Raw genomic sequence first — 24,850 nt, 5'->3', positions numbered from 1 at the left:
AGTGCAACGAAATGCTTTTTTTGAGTAATTTATTGACTTTTACAATTACTTTTAACCCAAATACTCAAAAATATTGTTTTGTTTTTCTCTACGAATCATTTACCTGACCTGCTGGGATTATTATACCCGTGTATGGTTGGTCCCCAGAAAAAGAAGATTAACCCAGTAGGAAGTTAAAATCTAAAACGAGTTTAGTACAGAATTTGTTAAGAAACCAGGTGACCATAACATGCATAAGCTCTTCATCATTTTAAGGGTGAGCTAAAGCATATTTCAGCATAGGAAACAACATATAAACTTTCGCCCAAGTTTTTACCAAAAGTATATGTCCGATTGTCAGACCTGTTCAAAGTACTCAACAAAAGTACTTGAAGTACCAAGTACAAAGTACTTCTTGAAATAGTGTTCAAGTAAAGTATCAAGTACTTACTTTTACTAAAAGTACTTCAAATCTCAAATACTTTCCTCATGTACTTGAGTATAATCCAAGTACATTACTTCAAGTACTTGGATATACTTGAAATACTGAAAATACTTCAAGTAACCTATCTAATAATTTGAAATAGGTACTGCAGATTAACATAACTTTTTTGTTTCACCACTGAATTTGAATTTTGGTTCACCACCTAAACGTTCTGATTTTTTAATAAAGTTGTATTAAAAATATATGAATTTTATGAACCGGTTCCGTGTTTAAGTTTGCGGATAGTTTACAGCACCCTTAATCATTGCGTATTGTGAAAGTGCACAGGGCCGGATTTGTGAAATAGAAATTTTTCAGAACAAAATTTTAAGAGCAGTGCGATATATATACATGCTCGTGACATAAAAATGTTTAAGACACCATGTTGCATTTTCAAAAAACCGTATGAATTTTTGAAATAAAAAATAAAATGCCTAAAACGAGAGTCCATTTTCACTTCAGTGAAAAATATCAAGGTGATCAAAGTAATTAGTCGTTTTTTACTTTTGCGTTTACCAAAAATGCTTAGAATTTTCTTGGAATGAATGCCCCATATTCGCATATTCCTGAATATATCTGTCTGCCACTTACGTATTTACTATTCTAAACACTAACTAAATAGTAAACACTAATCACTACAGTGTTTGTCTATCTAAGTATATATATGTAACTTTACACTGACAAATCACAAATAAAATAGGTTCGTAAGGCTGTTCCGTCCATTCTACAAAATTTTGTTCCTCTAATGCCACATCAATACTTTCCAGAATTTTTCTTTACATTTTAGATTGGCTTATTTTTTATTTTTAGAGTTCCCTCAAACATATAAGGCGTTTATGACTTCACACCAATTTGACTCCCATTATAATTCAATAGGCCCTCACAACCGGATGTCTTAAACCCGCTCACCGATACCTACCTGAAAAGACCTTTTCTGGTAAAAGCACAGGGCAGGACTGAGTTTTGCATTTACCGACAACTGGGCCTTTCGATTTTTTTATTTTAAGTAAAAACAAAGTAAATTTGTATTCAATAATTTTTTATTACAGCAAATTAGTTAGAATTTTGACATACACAACTATTTACTTATTAACTACTACTGCTTATTTATTGATCGAAATAGTCACTGTCATCATCACTCGACTCTTCTAAATTAACAATTAACGGTTTTATCAACCGTGCCCTGTACTGATCTTTTCCTGAATTTATTCTTCAAGAAGGCACTATGCTTTGTAGCTTCTGCTACAAACCGCATTTCTATTTACAAATATATGTTTTCGGATCATCGGCAAAATTTTTTGCTACAATATTTCGAAAAGTACAGTAGCGGTCATTTCTACGGAACCACTCGATAAAAAGTCAAGTTGGTAGCCCTGTCATCTAGTACTTTACGCCGAACGCGGTTGGTAGCGGTAGTTGACATGGCAATCGAAACTAGCACAACACGCAAGGTTAGTTAATAGAGAATATCTATTAAATGACTTTGCACAACACGAATGTTTCGGTTGCCCTCAGCTATGTCGCACTGTATCCCGTGCAGACTGTATGTTCTGTTCATCTATTTATTAAAATAAAATATCTACATTGACAATGGGGCCATCTAACCTGTCAAATTTTTGACACATATGTTTTCCCCCAGAAACCCGTCAAGGTCACTTCAAATTTTGAAAATTTACACTAGGGAGTGGTTCTATAGAAAAGATCGCGACTTTATTTAAAAATAAATTGCTACAAAAATACTAATTAACTGGCCTATTATTATTAATTTTTATTTATTTGTCACTATTTAGTGTAAGACAATAATTTTTAAAAATTTTATTTATCTATGTATTTTTTATTAAAAAAATTAAGCTTGATAAACCTGTAAATAGATAAATAAAATTTTTAAAAATTATTGTCTTACACTAAATAGTGACAAATAAATAAAAATTAATAATAATAGGCCAGTTAATTAGTATTTTTGTAGCAATTTATTTTTAAATACTTTTCGAAATATTGTAGCAAAAAATTTTGCCGATGATCCGAAAACATATATTTGTAAATAGAAATGCGGTTTGTAGCAGAAGCTACAATGCATAGTGCCTTCTTGAAGAATAAATTCAGGAAAAGACCAGTACAGGGCACAGTTGATAAAACCGTTAATTGTTAATTTAGAAGAGTCGAGTGATGATGACAGTGACTATTTCGATCAATAAATAAGCAGTAGTAGTTGATAAGTAAATAGTTGTGCTGTAATAAAAAATGATTGAGTACAAAGTTACTTTGTTTTTACTTAAAATAAAAAACTCGAAAGGCGCAGTTGTCGGTAAATGAAAAACTCAGTCCTGCCCTGTGCTTTTACCAGAAAAGGTCTTTTCAGGTAGGTATCGATGAGCGGGTTTAAGACATCCGGTTGTGACGGCCTATTGAATTATAATGGGAGTCAAATTGGTGTGAAGTCATAAACGCCAAATATGTTTGAGGATAGTATACAGGTAAAGAGCCTGTCAGGGGAAAGCCGATGTTTTCTGTACTTGAGTTCGCCCCGCTCTTCAGCTGTACAATAAAATTGACAACAGGGCTGTAAAACGAATTAACTTTGGGAGTCCATAAAACTCTTATAATTCTAGCAAACTTTACTTGAGTTTAGTACTTGATTTTGCCAAGTACTTTACTTCAAGTACTTCACTCAGTATATTAAATACTCTTGAAGTACTTGAAGTATGAAAGTGGAAACTTCAAATACTTTGGTCTCTATTTTACGAAGTATTAACATCTCAAAATAGGGTCTGTTTAGTTTCAGATCAGTCGATAAAATTCATATATTCACAACTTTACATCGCTGAAAATTTTACACAGATCTCCGACCCTTGTGCTGTCGTCATCCACTCTCAAATGATATATTTATGACATTTTCTGACCTACCTATCTGCATTATCCAAGTACCTATGAAATATACATCGTATTGTGATAAGATAATAGAAATTTAAGTAGAAAAAACACTGGATCGCCAAATTATTACAGAATGAGTACCTAGTGCCTGCACTAGTTTCAGTGAAATTATCACAACATGTTTCACTTTTCTTACAATAGGTACCTCTTTCGCTCGCTTCAGCGGAAAGATCTTTTTCGAAACTAAAAATGGCTAAAAATTTTTTAAGTAACACAATGGGCCAATGCAGATTATCTTCACTGGCTATTATCTCAGTTGAAAATCAAATTACCAGAAGCTTAGATGTGTCAAATCTTGTATCAACTTGTGCCCATTGGAAAGCAAGAAAAAAACAATTTTGAGATAAAAAAAACGGGCATTTTTATTTCTAATATATATTTTAATTAATGTATTTAGGTAGTTATTATATTTTGTTTTTTTTAATTCAGTGTTTCAGGTAGAATGATTTTAACAAAACGTAAGCCCTAATTGCAATATACTCATACTTTACTCATTATAAAGTCGCGATCTTTTCTATAGAACCACTCCCTAGTGTAAATTTTCAAAATTTGTTTGGTGTAAGTGACCTTGACGGGTTTCTGGGGGAAAACATATGTGTCAAAAATTTGACAGGTTAGATGGCCCCATCGTCAATGTAGATATTTTATTTTAATAACCAGATGAACAGAACATACAGTCTGTACGGGATACAGTGCGGCATAGCTGAGGGCAACCGAAGCATTCGTGTTGTGCTAGTTTCGATTGCCATATCAACTACCGCTACCAACCGCGTTCGGCATAAAGTACTAGATGACAGGGCTACCAACTTGACTTTTTATCGAGTGGTTCCGTAGAAATGACCGCTACTGTACTCGTATTTTTAAATAATTTTTATTTCGCTTTTCATTAGGGGCCTCACAGTGTTGTAGAACACAGGCCCGTAGATTGATTGTTACGCCACTGGTCTAAAGGGTTCTTGGAAGGTATTCGAAATCTGGGAAAGGATAAGTATTACCAGAGAAAGTTTCGGGGTGATACAGCGAAGTAATTAAATACAGATTATATACAAATATACAAATGCAATACAATTTTATGGGACTTGACGGCCCCGACATGGCCTGCAAACCTAAGTACCGCAGGCATTAGGACTTCTATTGAAAGTGTAAATAGTCGTGCCATAAATCATCTTAAAGTTTTCAGAAGCTCGAAATAAAGTGCTACGAAAAATAATTGCAAACGCCGTCAATTACTTTATGAGGGGTCTTAAGTACTTTGGACCGCAACCTGCAATAAAACCATTATGAACCCTTCGCACCCGAGGTACGGCTTCAGCCAGAGCCGGACTTCAAATTTTGGAGCGTTCATATGAATCATGGTAGAGTTAATTTTTATTGGGTTTTTCTAGGAAATATGTATTTGCAAAGATTTAAAAAGTTTTAAGAACCACACTTTCATGTGTCCTTAAACTTTAAGATTAAATTCCTTGAAAGCGGTCGGTTTAAGAATTTACCTGTTCACGTATTGAAACAAATACGGTCCTGGAAAGGTAAGGGTGGCGAGTAATCTTGATTGACAGTTTTATGCTGGGTGCATATCCGAAGTGGTCGGAAATTTTACAGCTGCAGGTCCCATACTTGGAGTCATTTGCAAATATCTTTCGTCGTACAATACAGGCCCGGTGTGGACAAAATAAAAATAGACCTATTGTAGAGGAACCTAACTCCTCCACAATAGGATGCAGTCATAAAAACAAAGTCACTCTAGGACTACTGTACATATTTACCTGAATTTTCACAAAAGCCGTTGTTAGGCATTCCCTGAAGTCATTGTATTAGTTACTAATGTCATCTCCTTTGGGTTTTCAGGTATAGTTTCCTCAAACCTATAAGGCGTTTATGGCTTTGACATTTAAAGTACTTTACAGCCGACCCTTCATAAAGCTTAGTAAATGTAAACCATGCCACGTGCCAGGGACGGCCGAGACGCGAAGGACCGGACTAAGAGTAATTTTGTTTTTAACGTTTCTTCCGTACCTTAATTATTTAATCATTATTCTGCACATTTGAAAATATTATTAAGATACTGAAAGCAAAAAACATAAAATCTTTAATAAGTACGATCGCAATCATAGAAAACTGGTCCATTAAGTTTATTGATAAATCAAATAATTTTGACGATGTCACCGTCCTTTGTTTCAAATCCAGAGGGTACATTCATATTGCTGTTATAGTGTTATATTAAAAATAATACATGACTAGAGAGCGAAAAGTATGCAGCAAAATTTTGAAAAATATGATCATGTAATATGCATGAAATTTATGCAAATATGCTGTAACTTTATTAATATATGCAGAGATATGCAGTTGCATATCCTCCAAAAATTGAAAAGAAGTGTAATAACACAACTAAATTTATTTACAAATTATAAAAACAGGTTTATCAAGCTTAATTTTTTTAATAAAAAATATATAGATAAATAAAATTTTTAAAAATTATTGTCTTACACTAAATAGTGACAAATAAATAAAAATTAATAATAATAGGCCAGTTAATTAGTATTTTTGTAGCAATTTATTTTTAAATACTTTTCGAAATATTGTAGCAAAAAATTTTGCCGATGATCCGAAAACATATATTTGTAAATAGAAATGCGGTTTGTAGCAGAAGCTACAATGCATAGTGCCTTCTTGAAGAATAAATTCAGGAAAAGACCAGTACAGGGCACAGTTGATAAAACCGTTAATTGTTAATTTAGAAGAGTCGAGTGATGATGACAGTGACTATTTCGATCAATAAATAAGCAGTAGTAGTTGATAAGTAAATAGTTGTGCTGTAATAAAAAATGATTGAGTACAAAGTTACTTTGTTTTTACTTAAAATAAAAAACTCGAAAGGCGCAGTTGTCGGTAAATGAAAAACTCAGTCCTGCCCTGTGCTTTTACCAGAAAAGGTCTTTTCAGGTAGGTATCGATGAGCGGGTTTAAGACATCCGGTTGTGACGGCCTATTGAATTATAATGGGAGTCAAATTGGTGTGAAGTCATAAACGCCTTATATGTTTGAGGGAACTCTACCCCACAACAATTCCATCTAGCGCCGCAATGGAACGGATGTTTAGTGTTGGCGCGAATGTTTTTAAGACAAAACGTCATCTCTTAAATGACGAAAATTTTGAATGTCAGTTATTATTGAATTTAAATTATGAATATAATCGTTTTGCGTAAAGTATTTATTTGTTTTATTTTATATATTTACTGTGAATATGTAACAAATGCGTTAGTGAAATAAATCACTAACTGCCTTTTTCATTCTAACACGTTTTTTCTCGACCCACACAACAAATAACCAAAATTGTGTCTTCATCAAATTTTGCATAATGCAATAATTGTTCCATTCACTGGATTTATGGATTTAGAGTTTTGCGGGTTCGGTTCTTTAACTAAAGTTATAAAATTTTGTTAGTATGCATTTAATAAAGTACAAATAAAGTTAATTTGTAAAATAAAATTTTAAATATTAGATGAACAGTTGTAGATATTTAAATAATAAATAAGGTAATCGCCTTCAATTTAACACGTATTTCATCCCGTGCCCCCGACAAAAAATTTAAAATGCGACGCCACTGGTACGTCCAATGAAATTGAGAACAATTTAAATGAGCACTAGTTTTAATGAAATGTGAAATAAGTCACAGCATTATTAAAAACATTTCAGCACAGAAGAAACTATTTCAGCATTTGTAAAACTGAAAGGGCAATAAATAAAATAATGGCAGATTATTTTTTCTATTTGCGCAATAAATAATGCAATTTAGAATTATTTAATTAAATTTGATCATTCGTTAAAATCACTGTTTCTTTAATAAATCAATTTGTATTTGAGAAAAAATAAACGAGCATTTCAAATGTTCCCTAAATTACTAAAATGTGCTTCATTTCGCGCCAGTTCGGCAGGGAAGGAATCCGCCCTTCTAAAGCCAAAAAAGCATTAATTATTATTCAATAAATTAATAATGTTTAGTAATTGAGTTTTTTGATGAAAGTTTCTTTGTTAATTTTTTCAAAACTTTTAATTTGTTTAGTTACTTTTTTGCTATGAATATCTTATGTTTTTGTTAATTTTGTATGCATTCATAAAACACATTTTAATATAGCAGGTCTATTTTTGTTTGTTATTTTCTATACAGTTTCAATAATGCACGCACTACAGAAAATCATTGCCCAAAACAATAATCTTATTATTCCAATTTGCACTTAATATAATGCACAAAATGCAAAAACACAGTAAATTTAATACACAAATGTTATTGCGCATAGTATAAAATTTAATGCACAAAGTATTAAAAATAATGCACACTTAATTACGACCCAATGAAATTTGTTTGACAGCATTTTCAACGTAGTGGGGATATGATCTAAGGTGGGGATTGGTGGGGCTATTCTATGGCACAGTAGATCAGTAACGAAACTTCAGCAATATTTGCGGAACGGGTGTGACCTTGGGAGCCCGTTCCCGGGAAACACGAAGATTCAAATATTTCGTAGCATTCGTATGTGATTCATATAATACTAATAATTGTACACAAAAATAAAAATAGTTGGCATGTACTAGTGACATTGGTCATTTTTTTCTTTCCTATAAATTATTAATATATTCAAGCAAAACATTTTTATTCAATTTTGACGTTTTAAACTGCGTTTATTAAAACCTTAACAAGTCTGACAAATAAGTTGTTATCCACAAGTGAATTGCAAAATTTTTAATTCACTCTTAATATTTTTAAATCACTCACAAAAAAATAAAAAACAACTTCAGGAACATAAATATTTTGCTTATTATTTTTACTAGTTTTCACAGAATACAATTTGTTTACAATTTTCACTAAAAGGTTGCTGCAACTAAATCAGTATTGTTTGACATATTTCTTTGGCTCTGTGAGGCGTCAATTTGGGAATTGTATAAATCCCACACCAATAGAATTCCAAAGAACGTTTCGGAAACTATTTACTACAGATTATTTCGATACAAGTGCAAGAACCAACTGTGAAACACTATTTTATTTGAAATTGTGGCGGCACAATAACACGCGGGTAAAGCAGAGTAAAGATAAGTTGTCTTGTGGTGTAGCGGTTAGCATACCAGCCCGGATTGCTTGGAGACGTGGGTTCGAATCCCACCGAGGCACAACATTTTTCTCTGCTTTTCCCACATTGGTGACCACCGACAGGCAACGCGCACGCAACATCCTTCTGCCACCGCCCTGTGCCCGCTGTGTTCGGGGTCCGCAGCATCGCCAGGGTTCGAACGACGAACGTAAGAGTGGCAGGAGCGACGCCAGCAACTATCTCCTTCGCACCCCAGCACGACCGCGCGCTGTGTCGCTGGGGGGGGAGTACTGTGGCGGCACAATAACACGCGGGTAAAGCAGAGTAAAGATAAGTTGTCTTGTGGTGTAGCGGTTAGCATACCAGCCCGGATTGCTTGGAGACGTGGGTTCGAATCCCACCGAGGCACAACATTTTTCTCTGCTTTTCCTACAAAATGAACAATTTGCTAAGGTGTTCTTTTAAATAAACTTCCACAACACATCTTCCCTGTATTCCGGTCTCTTCAACAATCATTAAGTGATGTGAGTTACCGGAAACTCACCTTGAAAGAACACAACTGTTTATGGTATGTTTGTGGATATTCATTAATACGAAAATTCTTACACCACCACTTCTGCGAAGTTTGTGAGAACTTTGGACATTCTTACGAAGTGGTACATCCTGTTTTAATTCTGTGACATTTTAAAGTTTTCAATGAAGATGTGATTTTTGGCGATTTAATGATGCCACCTGAACATTTTGCAGTTTATACTCCGGTAGTGGGTAATACATTTTGTGAGTTTTTCCCAATTTATGCACTGTATTCGTTAACTGGTTTGCGGCTAAAAAACGAACCATACAAAAATACCATTCCACCACCCCTGCAAAGACTTTCCTCTTGATTACCTCGTCTCAGTTTTTATTAGAGTTAGAATTTTTTACACACTAAAATTTAAAAATAAATCTTGGACCGCTCAAACACGCACACATCGAAAATTAAACTATTTCGTTTAACCTGCAGTTTGTTGACCTCTTTAGCCTGGAATTTTCTAGTATTTTTTACATGTATCGTAAGACTGTGTCGTAAGTATCTATTAGTTTGTTACAATAAATTTTACGTTTGTTTTTAACCCCATAACCCAACATCCCGTATGATTCCGTAAATAATATGACATTTCTTGTTGACAAAACCAGACAAAACATTCACCGAAAACCTTAAAATGAAAAAGAAACTATGTTCTTCAAGGTCGGAGCACCTTTAGTGACGCCAGTGACCTCTTTATGTCGTTCCGTAAGCTCCCCATGTATTTCTTATGGAGTCAGCTGAGACTTTCATAGCCCTGTCTATGGTGTGTGTATTCATAGCGAATGTTCTGTGGTATTCACATTCACAGAGTTGTACTGTGGAAGTGTAAATGAAAACGCGACTGACGCGACTTGTGTCCTTGTTGTGTACGGTTGTGGGTTGTGGTAATTTAGGTTATGTTTATGCGTTTTATTCCGTAACATTTTTTTGTGAATAGTCAGTAACAGTGTAGCTTTAAGATGGTTATTGAAAATAAACGTCGAGCTGAAGAATCAGCTCTGGTTCCAGTCATCAAAAAAGCCAGGAATGAAGTGGCAACGTCCAATAAAAACAAATCTGTCTTGCAAGCGGTTTGTGTATCTACAACATTAAAAAGACATGTCTAATAAAATCTTGTAGGCCCCAGCAAGGACTTCAAACTTGTTTGCACCAATTATGCTCCTGGAAGGACACGAGGGCGAAATCTTTTCTGTTGAGTTCCATCCAGACGGACAGTATTTGGCTTCATCAGGCTTCGATAGGAGGATATGTAAGCTATTCTGTTCAGGGATATTCTGATTATCATTTGAATAATAATCAATTATTTTAGTTATATGGAGCGTTTACGGCGAATGCGAAAACTTGTCTGTAATGAGTGGTCACACAGGGGCTATAATGGAACTGCATTTCACACCTGATGGAAGTAACATTTTCACAGCAAGCACTGACCATACTTTGGGTTTGTGGGATCTACCAACGGGTCAACGGATTAAAAAATACAAAGGTCACACCACTTTTGTTAATTCAGTACAAGGAGCGAGACGAGGTCCACAGCTAATGGTATCAGGCAGCGATGATACAACAGTCAAACTATGGGACATTCGTAAAAAACAAGCAATTACTACATTCAATTCCAACTATCAGGTAGTTGCTGTTGAGTTTAATGATACAGCGGAACAAATTTTCAGTGCAGGAATTGATAATGACATCAAAGTTTGGGACATACGGAATCATGAAATTATTTATACTTTAAAAGGGCACACGGATACAGTCACTGGACTGTCATTGAGTCCTGATGGGTCATACTTACTTTCGAATTCTATGGATAATAGTTTGAGAATATGGGATGTAAGACCATATGCGCCACAAGAAAGATGTGTTAAAGTATTTACAGGACACCAGCATAATTTTGAGAAAAACCTTTTGAGGTGTTCGTGGTCTAAAGATGGTTCAAAAGTTAGTGCAGGATCGGCTGATAGATTTTTGTATATTTGGGACACTACGTCTAGGAGGATAGTTTATAAACTGCCTGGACATAATGGAAGTGTTAACGACGTGGATTTCCATCCTACTGAACCCATCGTTGTGTCAGGAGCTAGTGACAAACAAATTTATTTAGGTGAAATAGATTAATTTTTTATGATTATGAAGTGGCTCATTCATTCATTAAAAAATTGAATAATAATTTTCCTACTTTTGTCTTGGATTTGTAAGTTTGTAAAAATAATACATATATTAGTAAAATAATGATCCCAAAATGTGTTTTTTTTTCCTCTCCATTTTCTCTAGGTCATCAATCATTATTCAAAACGGGATAGATAATGCAGTTGGCCATGTTATGAATTTACAAGGACGCCATCTATTCGAAAATCGGATACATTAACTACAGAGCAGCTGTATAGCCAATGGAATACGTGGAAATGTCAAAATCAGCTGTTTGTGAAAGACATTGTCATTGATGATTCATTATTGATAAAACCTAGTGTTAATATTAGACCTAACAACATTGAAAATAATCTTTTGTAACGTATTCAATTTCGTAGTAAGTACGCAGTAAACGTTAAACATGTTTCGTACCTCCAGTAATTTTGACAAATTGTTGGGTAAGACATGTACAATATTGTTAGAATCCAAATAACTAATTTATTAATATAGACAAAGCCACCAGCCATTTGCTTATGGAACCAGATTGGCCTACAATATTACAATTATGTGATTTAATTCGTCAGAATGATGTTCAGTAAGATGCTATAATTTTACACCTCCACTTGTGTGGTAACAAATTTTATTTTAGACCAAAATATGCCCTCACCGCTGTCAAGAAGAAACTGTTTTCTCAAAATCAGCACACCGCTTTGTATGCACTTTTAGTTCTTGAAAGTATGGTTAAAAATTGTGGTAAGTATTGAAGGTCATTTTTCTAAAAATAATTTGTATCGGTTTAAGTATCTATTTTTTTGTCATTTATGAGTCATTCAAAACAGATTGATGGGATTAGTGAGAGCAGAAGGTATGAGTAACAGTTAATGTCCTGTAGCCTTTAGTACAATTATGACCTTGAAAGACAGGCATATGAGAATTCTTTCCTCGTGTCTCTGAACGTTCGTTCTTCCCGTGTGTGATAAAGTTTCTAGCATTCCTTCATTGCTGTATTTTATTCATTGATTTTGCTACATAAACCATACTTTGCATAACTTACAATATTTATTACTATTTTCTATTTACCACATGTAAAGTTAAGTTTCATGTTTGGTGTTGGATTTACTGTTTGTCTGCAGATAAGCGAATAGTTAGGCGGAATAATAGTTTTTATTGTCTCGGACATTTATCTGATAAAAGTTGTTTTCATTTGTGCATACTGTTTTTTTTTTTAAGTTTGCCTTAAATACTTTTTTGTAAAAGCTTCTAACCATAAATGACATACCTTGTGAGTTTTGACAACTGTGGTTTTGACTTCTTCAATTGTAAATCACTTTCACCTTTATTCCTCTTTTCTTCTTCCTCCGGCGTCTGAAGTAACATCGTTTAGTTTTTACTTGTTGAGTGTAAGGTAATTGTTTAAATTTCATTAAATAACAGCCGTCTATACTTACTATACTTATGCACTTATAGTTTATGAATCCGCTTTTATTTTTTACCCTATACATTCATATTTTTAAAATTTTATACTAGCGGTGAGGACGAACCATACTATGTAGGTACATAATATTTAAATTTTATAAAATTACGTACTGATACTCGTGCAGTTTACGAATCGGTTTTTATTCTTTACGTTAAATACATATCTAGATTTTTTGAAAATTACGTAATTGGGATTGTACTTTAGAAAATTAACGAAAATAGCGTAACGATTCACGAATAGAAATTGAAAACAATAAACAAGTGACAACTATGTATAAAAATATGTATAATGTCAATGGCTTCACAAATATCACCAGAAACCATATTAACACGTTACAGCGAACAAACAACATGTACTCTTACAATAGGGAAATTTTTGAAGGTCAGTTACAAAGTAGACACGTGCAACCCGAGTCGAGTCTGTTGAGAATACGATTCTACACATCTTAAAAAGGATTTTTTCAGGAAAATTTTAAGATCCCATCAAGTTTTTGGTGGGAATAAACAGTTACATTTTGTTTAACGATTTACCATGATTATAATAAATAATTTTTCAGCATATTGGTTTATTCAGTTGTTTTTCCAAAAATCTGGGTGTCTAAGGTAAAAACCAATGCGGATTCATAAACAACAATTACAGAAGTATTTTCTAAAATTTAAATAGCATATGCAACATTTGGGGATAACACAATCAAATTGATTGCTATTCAAATTTTATAAAATACCTTTTTTTTTTAATCTTGAAATTTTTAAAAGACCGTTGCTATTATAATTAACACTATCTATCTATCACAACTGATATATTTGTCCCTATTAAAAATGTATTACGTCACCATAAAATTTTGTTAAGCAAAATTCATTTAAAACATACATATAACATGCTTCTTTAACTGTAATTTATAACCAATAATCGATAACGTTATCATGAAAAAATAGGAGTTGTTTGCCTGTGTTTCAGGCCCGAAGAAATTTGTGTTAAGGGTGCCCAGTAGCAGACCGAAAAATGAGCTAAATAAAATTTCATTCTACGGGCGTAATTTCAACTTTGAAAAAACGATCGACATTTCAATTGATAGATTATGTCTAAATCTCTGGGGAAGACACAATATTTTTTAAAATAAGTGATTTAGTGTTTAATTAATCGTTCACTCTTCGAAGGAAATTGCATTTTAGACGAGGAGAGAGCATTTTTCGCTTCAACTTTTATATCAGTACAAAGACAACATTGAGCTTTATGGGGAAGACCCGGTCATTGTTGTTTCAAATTTATATTTGTCAAAATATTTGCGTTTTAAAAAAATACTGAATAATGAAAATAAAGTGAAACTAGGCAACCCTATTTACAAAGATCCGTTTCAATAAATGGCTGAGTTTTACACAGCAGGGAGCCTTGCCGACCGACCCTTACAGGTAATCAGTTCAGGTACTTTAGGTCATAAAACTCATGAATACTCTTGGCTGACCCACATTGTTGAAACTCTTTTACAAGTCGACTTCTTTAATTACTGACATAATTTGATTTAAAAGTATGCAAATTTTTATAATTTTATACATTCTATTAAAATATTTTCTTTCAAAAAATTATTCAAATATTTTTTATTAATCTGCCATTTTATATATTAATCAATACACAAAACTGACAAGATTTAGATTATCATCACTTCACTAACCACCTATTTACCTGAACAATCATATTTATTTAAATTTAATTTTTTGATACTCTTTTCCGCACCACCTATGAGGTAGAGTATTATAGGCACGTTTTTTACGTGATATCTCCAGTAAACCTATTCCAATTTTACTATTTATTCCTGTGTGTGTTTATACTAGAAGGGCAACAGATTTATATGAACTACACATGACGCGAATGCAAATAAAAAATTTTAATTGTACAATTTTTTCTTTACAAGTTGTCTAATCAGTTGACTTGTTTAATAACGAGAATCTACTCTCTCCGGAAGTAAGGCATATAAATAAAAATTTTCTAGGGCTCTATCATATTATTTTCCCAAAATTTATCATCTCGTTGAATTAAGCATTATTTAAATTGGACATTTTATATATTACTACGATAGCGTTTTTGTTTATTAAGCCGTCTGGCGATGCCGCTAAAAATGTACAAACCGCATTGTTTCATTTTCTATGCAAAGATTATGGGACATGCTGAACGAGATTTGCAGGGATGTAAAATGTTTTTCACAGTACAGTAGGATTAGCCGTGTTACTTGTTCTCTCATTTTGCAAATTTTACCAAAATAACGTTCGGTTAGTCTAAAGGATTTTTCTGCGCACCATTTTGGATTATTGCGTTCGCCAATTGTGTTTTGTTCGATTAAAGACATCAACGTTTGAAAGTTTTTTGAGAAATACTTTTTGCACTGTGACATATCAGGTATTTCAACTGCCTCGTTAGATACATCGTCGCCCGAGAACTTGTATGATCCACAGACCGGAGCGCGCTCAGGCCAATGTCGATTCTATAAGCCTCCAGAAATTCTGCGGGAAATAGTTATTATTTAGATGCTTTTGTTTACACACATCTCATATGTTTCACTCGATTTTGACATGCAACTATTTTTTTGTTTAACTAAGAATTAATCTTAGATCATATAATAAATAGATACCACCATGCCGTGTTCTTTCCCTAGGACAGCCTGTGACGACATCCTCCTGTCACACATCTCTCTCGTGCATGGAGGGATTACAATGAAGCTATCCTTGCCTGATCACTATTTGAATTTTGCGCGCCTAAATTTTAGGAAGTATGTCTGAACTAACTTCGGAAGAAAGATGTTGACAGCTTGATTTTATAAATAATTCACAGTAGATAACGAAAGCAATAGTAAATTATTGGACAGCAATTGTGATCCTTTATGACTACATCACTTAAAATAGGATCTTTGTTCTAAATTCTAAAATTGTTTTTTGTACAACTCGAAAGAGAGGTTAGAAGAAACATCTGTCAAAAGCGATTTGTTGCGCTGGTGCGGTACAAGGATGGAAGTGAAATAGACATATACAGATGAAATGCATATAACAAAGATGAAGATGTGGTGATCACACAAGGATAGCATTATACTACTCCCCTGGACGTAGAAAACGACAACAGATAGCTTCATGTCTAGTCACACCTTTCAGTTTGAGTATTGGTATCTATTTATTATATGATCTAAGGAATTAATACTTTCATTGCGTTTGATACTAACGTCCTAAATTAGCAATACTAGTGGAACAGTAATCATTAGGGATGTACCGACTAGTGGCCGACCGGTCGGATAAGCCGACTATTCGGCCGTTTTGCATCGTCGGCTGGCAGTCGGCGACTGGTCGGCTAATCAGCCGATCGGTCGGCTTTTTTTATAAAATTAAAATAGTATACGAGTATATAGTGAACCAAGAGCTATAAGTGTAGTGGTGGATTTTCATATTTAGTGAAAGCCGCCCCTGAACGAAACCACAAGAGCCGGTCGAGCTGCAGTGGACACGTTATTGACGACCCTAAAACCTTTTCTATTGTAAACAACTTAACTTCGACACAATGGGATGATTTTATGATGGCCATATAACCTTATAACTCTTGGTTCACTATAAAACAGTTATAGATTTTTCAGTTTCTCGATTTTCAATTTTTATTTCTTCAATTTTTGATTTGCATAATAATAATAATAATTATGACTTAAAATTTTTCACTTTTTCAATTCTACGATGCTAGAATTTTTCCATTTTTGAATTTTTCGATTTTTAATTTTTGAATTTTTCGTTTGAGTTTTTATTTTCTTTATTTTTTCAATTTTTAGGTTTTTTAACGTTGTGATTTTCCAATTTTTCAAGTTTTGTACTGAGTTACTACAAAAAATTAAATGTTAAAATTATCCAAACAAATTTAATACATTTTTTGGAAAACAAAGGAAGTTTAGTTATTCCTTTTATTAAAATAAAACAAATTTTTAAAGTAGTCAGAGAAATAGAAAAAAAAACACACTGTCTATCGCATTTATAAACCGGTTTTAGCAAAGCCGAACAGTCGGCCGACTAGTCGGTTTTTACTGGACGAACAATCGGCTAGTCGGTTAGTCGGCCAGACCTACAGTCGGTACATCTCTAGTAATCATGCAATAGATTTTTTTGGGAAAGTACAGTTATTTTTATGTTTTAGCAGCAATGTGTTCTACTTTCTATTAATTTTTACATATGTTTAGTACACAATTTTGGTAGTTATTTTTTACTTTTAATTTTAGCAATAATAAATAGTCCAAACATGAAAAAATAAAAAAAAAAAAATTGGAAAATCTAAAATTTAGAAATCGAGAAATTGAACAATCGTATAATTGAAAAATCGAAATATCGAAAAACTGAAAAATCGAAAAATTAAAAAAAAAAAACGGAAAATCAGAAATTTAATGAATTCCGAAAATGAAAAACTGAAATATGCATAGAAGAACTGAAAACTCGACAAATCGAAAAATCTAGAATTTTAAAAATTGAAAAATTAAAATATCGAAAAGTTGAAAAATTGCGAAATCGTATCATTGAAACATCGGACAATTGAGAAATCGAAAAATAAAAAAATGAAGAAATCGAAAATTTGAAGGATGGAAACATTGAAAATGTCAAAAATTAAAATATTGAAAAATTGAAACATCAAAAGTTGAAAAATCGAAAAACCGAAAAGCCGAAAAATCTCAATAATGTATTTATAAACCACAAGTTCAGGATAATGCTACTAAAAAATTGATAACGTCATCTCAAAATTTTGCCGAATAAATTCTACTAAAAATGTGCAAAATATGATGAGATTTTACTTGTAATTTATCATTGCATTCATATTTTTTAGATTTGCTTATGTACCTAGGTGGCCCAAAAAAATTAATGAATGATTCAATTTATTCTATTGATTAAATCAAGAACGACTCACTCCATTTTCCCAGAAATTTTGGAAATACTGTACCTAAAGTAAAAATTTAACTCGAAAATGCTGGATATGTTTCATTGTATTTTAGGTGCGAGGGAAGTTCGGTCGAAACAACTTTCCACCAATTTTTTTTGCTGTTAGATTTGAACATAAACAGTTTATTTTATATATTTTTAAAACATAAAGAAAATAAAAAGTTGTGTTAGACTGAACCTTGTGAGTTTCTCAATCTATTTTCCGCAGCATTTTAAACTTTCAAATCAATTTCTTTCAAAATACATACAAATGGATATCGATGGTTATTTCCCTGTACCCTTCATTTGAAAATAAAAAAACTTATCTGGTGTTGTTTACCGATTTGCATTTTATGACGGACTCCCTACAGTGATCATAATCTCTCGTGTTTTTGGGTCGGTACTTTGGGTTGCATAGTTACAAAAAATAATTCTTTTCGTTGGAACCGATTTTGCGGGCGACGACTGGGGACCCTTAAATAACTTGGACTTTTTTTTTTAATTTCATTGATATTTTGAAATCTCAATGTTTTTCAGAATCTAGAATTACTTATTTTGTTAACATATAGATTTCAACATAAGTACATGCAGTCTTATTTTGATTACTATTTCCGATTATAAAAGAAAAAAGAAAATTTGAAAAACGAATCACCCTTAATTTTCTCATTCCGAATATTTATTCTGCACTTTGATGATGATTTTACATATCATCTAAACTTCAACAATAAATACATATTACACGCCTAAAGATGCTCTCCTCAACCTGTTTTTATGCAGTTTTTGTTAATGATTAAATGAATATACCAACAAATATAAAAAGTGCTCTAAAATTCAAGTGTACAAAGGTTAGATTATTAAGTCAAGGTATGCCTGGATTACGTAATATTATAAATGAATCGAAAATCCTCTATAAATTATACAGATAATAGTTCGAGTATTAAACGAAACAAATTGTTCTGTCCTAGAATTGAACGGTAATTTTTTTATATTAATATAAACTAAGTATCTGTTTTAAAAAAACAATCTCAAAATAATGGATTGATAAGAAGGTATCAGTTCGATATGTCGCTAATTTGTTTACCTCTAAACAAATGGTAATATGCTAGGTCATGTTAATAAGTTCATCCAATTTAAATTTTATATCATCTCACTACTACAGGTTACGCAAATAGCGGCTAGATTGTAGAAATATCACCATATATTTATGGTTGTGTGCATGTTTGTGCCACTCATGTGAACAATGTTAATGATCTTAGAAAGTAAACAATTTTCAAAACAAAACACCACAATACCCCACTCAAAAGGTGTACAATATATAATATTGCACATATTTCTTATTATTATTGTTATTATTATTTGTATAAAAGAAGATTTAATTGAAAGTAAAGAAGGAAACCAGAAGAATTATAAACCTGTTTCTTATTAATTTATGTATATATTTCTAACACACTTAATTGTATTACTTGTTATTGAACCCGACTAATTTTTTGGTACTCCACAGGATACCCCCTTCATGAAGAACTAACAACTCGCCCCTTTTGCGACACTCTTTTCGAGTTGGCCAAAACGACAGTCCACGAGACTGTTCGTCAAAAGCTCCTCGAATTAATCCAAGCCTGGAACTTCGCTTTCCGAAAGAGCGCCAAACATACAGCCCTCAAAGACACCATGATGTTGATGAAATCCGATGGTTTTAAATTTCCAGCTTTCCGCGAATCTGACGCAATGTTCAGTGCCGATTCGGCTCCAGAATGGGCAGACGGGGACGTTTGTCATCGTTGTCGCACCGCTTTTAGTATACTGCAACGTAAACATCATTGCCGAGCTTGTGGCCAAGTTTTCTGTCATCAGTGTAGCCAGAAGACTACTACGTTGCCTAAGTACGGCATCGAGAAAGAAGTTCGCGTTTGCGACGCTTGTTATGATCTGGCAACTAAACCTAGTGCAGCGAGCAAGGCCGCTGCTGAAAAGCAAGAGACCGAGCTGCCTCCTGAATATTTGAATAGCTCTTTGGCTCAGCAGAGTCAAACGCCACCAAGGAAGACTGAAGATGAGTTGAGAGAAGAAGAGGAATTGCAGTTGGCGTTGGCTATCAGTCAGTCAGAGGCGGAAGCAAAGGAAAAAGAAAAGGAGAAGTTTAAAATGGTTAATACTTACAAAGGTGAGTTTTGTTGTGACTGTACTTAGTGTGAGGGTATCTGCACTATGTGCTCATAAATTATAACATTCCTTAAGGACATCACTGTACAGTGTATATTCAATTCAATTGTTACTATTTTTCTATATTTTTTAAATCTAATAGGCGTTTTGTAGTTACTTTTCCATAACAGACGTTTAAAATAGAACAGTAACTTTACATACACACTAGCAACACTATTAAATTTGTAAATACTCGACTCCTTCATGAGGCTTGTTTTATCATTAAAGCTTTTTCTAATTCATTACTGGAAGAAATTCTTTCCCTGTTTTATATGTTTGACAAGTCTTGTCGAGTTGTATCTACATTGTTAAGAACTTTTTTAGTGTTAGAGGTTTAACGTGATTTTTAAATATACCCCGACTGTATGTAAAACCAGGACAATAGTTTTATAATCGCTGAACAAACAAGCAAAAATCAACAATTTATGTGGCTTGTGCATGGGGTAAAGAAATCTGTAGAATTTTACTTCAAAAATAATTTTACAAGAAGAACATATTCAGTACACTTAAAACAAGAAATGACGCCGCCAAAAACAAGAAGTGAGTGACTTTTTAGGATTCTATCTGCCCTGTCTTATAAAATTCCCTAGAACTGCCAACTTAAAGGTGAAATTTTTTTCACCATTCCCCAAACATACCAAAACATGTGTTACTGGATGTTTTCTTCAAATGTGGTTTCGCGACATTATTTTCTTATTCTCGGCGCGAAATTGAATTTTTCAATTCAGGATGCCACAGTGTTTATTTATCTTCGTGTTGTGTGGTGTTATTTACTCGTATTTTTTTGCTTTTCATCACGTTTTCTCAGTTTCCCTTTTGCTTTTTGATTATGTTTTATTTTGGGTTTCAAAAACTGTTTTTTCTAAACTATCTTGTCTACTTTATAATTTTTTATAAAAACTGTTACTGTCACTGGTAATTTTTACCCTAAACATCTAGATTTGTGAAAAAAATCAAATTGTATAACATTTTACAATAAATTTAACTTTGAAAAGGCAAAACCGAATGCTGTGAAATCTTGTAAAAATTGATAACGTTTACACTTGTTGTTTATTAATGCATTCAATTTTTTCAGAATTAATTATACAGATTGACTCAAAAAAAGCAATGAATGAGGCAATTTTTTATTTTATTGATTAAATCAAGAATGACTCATCCCATTTTCCAAAAAATGTAGGGCTAGAGTATTGTTATTATTAATATTACACTACACATATCCAAATTGATATATTATGTGTCGTTGGTAAAATGTTGATGTCATCACGGAATTTCACATGTCTTTATTTTAACTTATAGGAGTAGGGGTTATCATAAAAAAATAAAATTCGCAAAATCAAATTTTATAAATTTTCGAATAAGCTAGATATGTTGTAAGTGCGTTATACTTCAGGGGCGAGGGAGATTCTGTCTAAATAACCTTAAACCAATTTTTTGGACTTGAATTGGTCCATTTGCAACAAAGAAATCTCTTATTTAAGTAGTATATATTTCCCTGGAACAGAATTCTTAAATCCCCAGATCGTCTTCCTGATCCGTTTCTTTGTTTTTTATGTTTATCTTTTTCTTACGTATGGAAAAGATGGGGCTTTAAGTATTTCCCAAAAAAATTCTTATAATTTTCACCTTGCCTGTATTCTCATTTTTATTTTTCTGTGATATAGACCGAAAAGCATTTTTTTTTCTAACAGACATTTTTATAAAGCTAATATCTAATATATGGCAAATTAATAACAATTAGACAAAGAATAATAATAAATATCAAAACAGTAATGTTATATTTTGTATTTTATTTTCCAAGCTGTTTAAATTTCTTACCTGCCACTGTTTGGTTATAGGACTCTGTAGAAAAAAGCTTAAACTCAGTCCCGTCCACCGCCTTTATCCATTTCACTGACTTACTGGATTTACTATAAAATGAGAATTGAATTCTATTTTAACAAGCGATAAAATCTAAGACTTACAAAGTCGAAAGTGGCCCCGCCCACCCACCCCTATTTCGTTTTGATAACTCATTGTATTGACTCTACGACGAAAGTTGATTTTTATATTGACAAACAAGAGAATCTAGGGTGACTTTTTTAATTTCATTTTTTACTATATTTTATTTTATTTTTATTTTATTTTTTTCCAAAAATGACTGGCGTCAGTGTTTACATTTAAATAATAAAAATCATATAAAGTAGACACAATTACAAACGCCGCCCATCTTCTCCGGGCTAATGAAACGATTTATTAAGATGGGTGGGGCGAGTGCTAGTGGGAGGAGTATTGGTTATATTGTTTTTTAAATATGTTTCCCACGTATGGTATGTTAATTTAATACCAGTTTAATACTTTCTAGATACCTTGTTGAACAATGTATCTATTTTCTCACCAACAGTTTAGTGGATTTGCGTAGGATTCTGATAAGATAATAAGGTTGTCATTGATCAATAATATCAAGACTAGTCACTAACACGAAAAGGGGGCGGGTGGGTGTTCCTGATTATTGCTTATTAATCTTATATCAAATAGTATAACAAAAGAGTTATGATTAGTGTCTTTTTTATTTTTTTCACATACTAGATTCAATTAGTTTCTACTCCCACAGTACAGAAGAAACTAATTAACCACGCCCACCCACCCCGCTTCGATTTCAATGATTGATTTTATGTGGTCAGAATGAATGATGGATCTTATACTGAACAGAAATAAAATTAGTCGTTAGAATTAGAAGGACGGGTGGGTGGCACTAGTACTTGCTAAGATAGGAATTGTTTTGGCAAATGGACTACCCTCTAAGAAAATAAAGGGCAGGTGGACGGGGCTAGTACCTGCTAATATAAGACAGGTTTTGGCAAATGACCTGCCTTGGTATTCCGGGATTTTGAATTCAAAAGGAAATAAATTTTAGACAAGTACATATTTAAAAACATTTCTTTTGTTCATCAGATATTGAGTAATCACTCGCTACCCACTTTGTATCAAATTTAACTAGTTCAGCCCTTTGAAACCACATATTTATAGCGTGTCGCAAATAATAATTTACGTTTAATTCCTACCTGTTGTAACTTGATTCAACGTCACATAATAACCAGAGCCACTATGTTATATCGATGCTTTCGCAGAAAGACCACGTACCGAAATTTAAAAATAAAATTTAAATCTTGAGATGCACAAAAATCCTCAACCTTTCATTTTCATAGCGATATAATTTATTTCTAAACGAAAGACGACTTAGCTTAGCTTAACTTGTGTAGGTCAATTGACTTCATCCAATTGGCGGATTTAGTTAATTTGGCACATGTTAACGGGTTCACAACAGAACGAAAAAAGGTCATTATATTTTATAGATTATGTATCCGTATGTATATTTATCTACTATTTTTGATAGGATAAATTATTACTTGTATTACTTTTTTGCAGCACCTGTTGAACGCAGTCCTTCGCCGGTCGAAGAAGCAACAAACCCAGAGCTAGCCAGATATCTAAACCGTTCATACTGGGAGTCTGTTAACCAAACTGAACCTACAGAAGTACGAGCTGCCAGTCCCTCAGCTCCAGCAACCGCTCCTGTTACCGAAGTCAAACCTAAGCAAAAAGAAAATGGAGTAGTTGATACTGATCTGGAAGACTTCATAAGTACTCTAAAATCTCAAGTGGAGATCTTTATTAACCGCATGAAAGGTAACTCGAGCAGAGGACGTTCCATTGCCAATGATACTAGCATCCAGACACTGTTTATGAACATAACTGCTATGCATTCCAAACTTCTACGATACATCCAACAGCATGACGACAGTCGCTTACACTACGAACGTCTTCAAGATAAGCTGACTCAAGTTAAAGACGCTCGAGCCGCTCTAGATGACCTCCGAGATGAACATCGTGAAAAATTGAGGAGAGAAGCTGAAGAAGCGGAGAGACAACGCCAGCTCCAAATGGCACACAAACTGGAAATCATGAGAAAGAAAAAGCAAGAATATTTGCAGTACCAGAGACAATTGGCTCTCCAGCGCATACAAGAACAAGAAAGAGAAATGCAAATGAGACAAGAGCATCAAAAACAACAATATTTAATGGGCTACATGGGAGGGAACCAGTTTTCTCCTCAACCCCAGCCGCAGTCGCAACCACAGTCTCAGCCTCCTCCAAACAGCGCTCCGCCTCAAAGTATCCCCTCATATCACAATTACCAATACGGGCCTATGATGCCACAAAATCCCCCGCCGATGGGACACCCAGGCATGCCACAACAAATGCCACCTCCTGGACCGCAACCTCACTTTCAACCCCAGATGCCAAATTATGGTGTTCCGCAAATGAATAACCAACCAATGATGAACCCCATGGCAGGACCGGGGCCGATTCCCATGCAAGCTCCGCCCCAGAATCCGGTGTTGCCACCACCGGGACAGTTCCAGCAGCAACCACCCCAACAAATCGAAAAAAGGGAAACAAGGACTGCAGAATTGATCAGTTTTGATGACTAAATTGTTTATTAACTGTATTTAGCTTATAATGGTTTGTTTTTGTAATTCAATAAATGTCATTAGTCTAATCCTAGTCCGTCGGGACTAACTGCCAAGTAACATAAGACACCTCCGGGAATTTGTTTAGCGCAAACGTAGGCACGTCCATCGGGGGAACGGTGATGGATAACGGGTTGAATGGGCCCAGCCTTGGGTAAGTCGGGAATTTGTTTCGACATGATGTCACCCAAACGTTCGGAAAGAGAAATTAAGTTGTTGATTGGAGGTTTAGTTTGAAACGGAGAATGCAAGAAACCGTTGCAGACTTGGATACGGAGAAACTGGGCGTATTCGTTTCGCATTTTCGCCGCTTCGAGATCATCATCAGGCATTCCGGCGAGTTTCCGCACCCATTCGGCACATCGTACTCGATCTAAAATGTCACTAATTTGAATTTGTATGCACTTTAAAAAATGAACACAAATTTTGAGTTAATGAACACTGTTAAGTGACATCAAGATGATGAGGCTTACCAAAGGAGCTGTCTAATTTATGTGCATATTGAGCAATATCTCGAAGAGCATTTTTGAATTCTTCATGGTCTTTGGTGCCCATAATTTAGTTTTGA

At 33.7% G+C, this 24,850-nt stretch overlaps 3 protein-coding genes across 3 annotated transcripts; 2 read left to right on the top strand and 1 right to left on the bottom strand.

Moving 5' to 3' along the window:
- The first annotated feature begins 9,761 nt into the window (after positions 1–9,761).
- LOC135123141 (U5 small nuclear ribonucleoprotein 40 kDa protein) lies at positions 9,762–11,283 on the top strand. Its single transcript, XM_064047647.1, has 3 exons — positions 9,762–10,116; positions 10,166–10,295; positions 10,356–11,283. The coding sequence occupies exons 1-3, from the start codon at positions 10,006–10,008 to the stop codon at positions 11,156–11,158; spliced, it is 1,044 nt and encodes a 347-aa protein (XP_063903717.1). The 5' UTR covers positions 9,762–10,005; the 3' UTR covers positions 11,159–11,283.
- A 172-nt stretch (positions 11,284–11,455) lies between these two features.
- On the top strand, positions 11,456–24,316 carry LOC135123684 (hepatocyte growth factor-regulated tyrosine kinase substrate). The gene is made up of 5 exons (XM_064048534.1): positions 11,456–11,628; positions 11,681–11,765; positions 11,820–11,923; positions 19,074–19,733; positions 23,177–24,316. The coding sequence occupies exons 1-5, from the start codon at positions 11,592–11,594 to the stop codon at positions 24,241–24,243; spliced, it is 1,953 nt and encodes a 650-aa protein (XP_063904604.1). The 5' UTR covers positions 11,456–11,591; the 3' UTR covers positions 24,244–24,316.
- On the bottom strand, positions 24,227–24,847 carry LOC135123688 (uncharacterized). Its single transcript, XM_064048540.1, has 2 exons — positions 24,756–24,847; positions 24,227–24,655 (listed from the first exon to the last, which is right to left on the bottom strand). The coding sequence occupies exons 1-2, from the start codon at positions 24,835–24,837 to the stop codon at positions 24,303–24,305; spliced, it is 435 nt and encodes a 144-aa protein (XP_063904610.1). The 5' UTR covers positions 24,838–24,847; the 3' UTR covers positions 24,227–24,302.
- Positions 24,848–24,850: the final 3 nt, after the last annotated feature.

This window comes from Zophobas morio, unplaced genomic scaffold, assembly GCF_036711695.1.
Source record: "Zophobas morio isolate AGI-343-1 ecotype UQ-CSIRO unplaced genomic scaffold, CSIRO_AGI_Zmor_V1 ptg000006l, whole genome shotgun sequence".
Taxonomy (NCBI): Eukaryota; Metazoa; Arthropoda; class Insecta; order Coleoptera; family Tenebrionidae; genus Zophobas; species Zophobas morio.
Note: the sequence above shows the minus strand (reverse complement) of the source record. Positions and strands in the feature narration are given on the sequence as shown.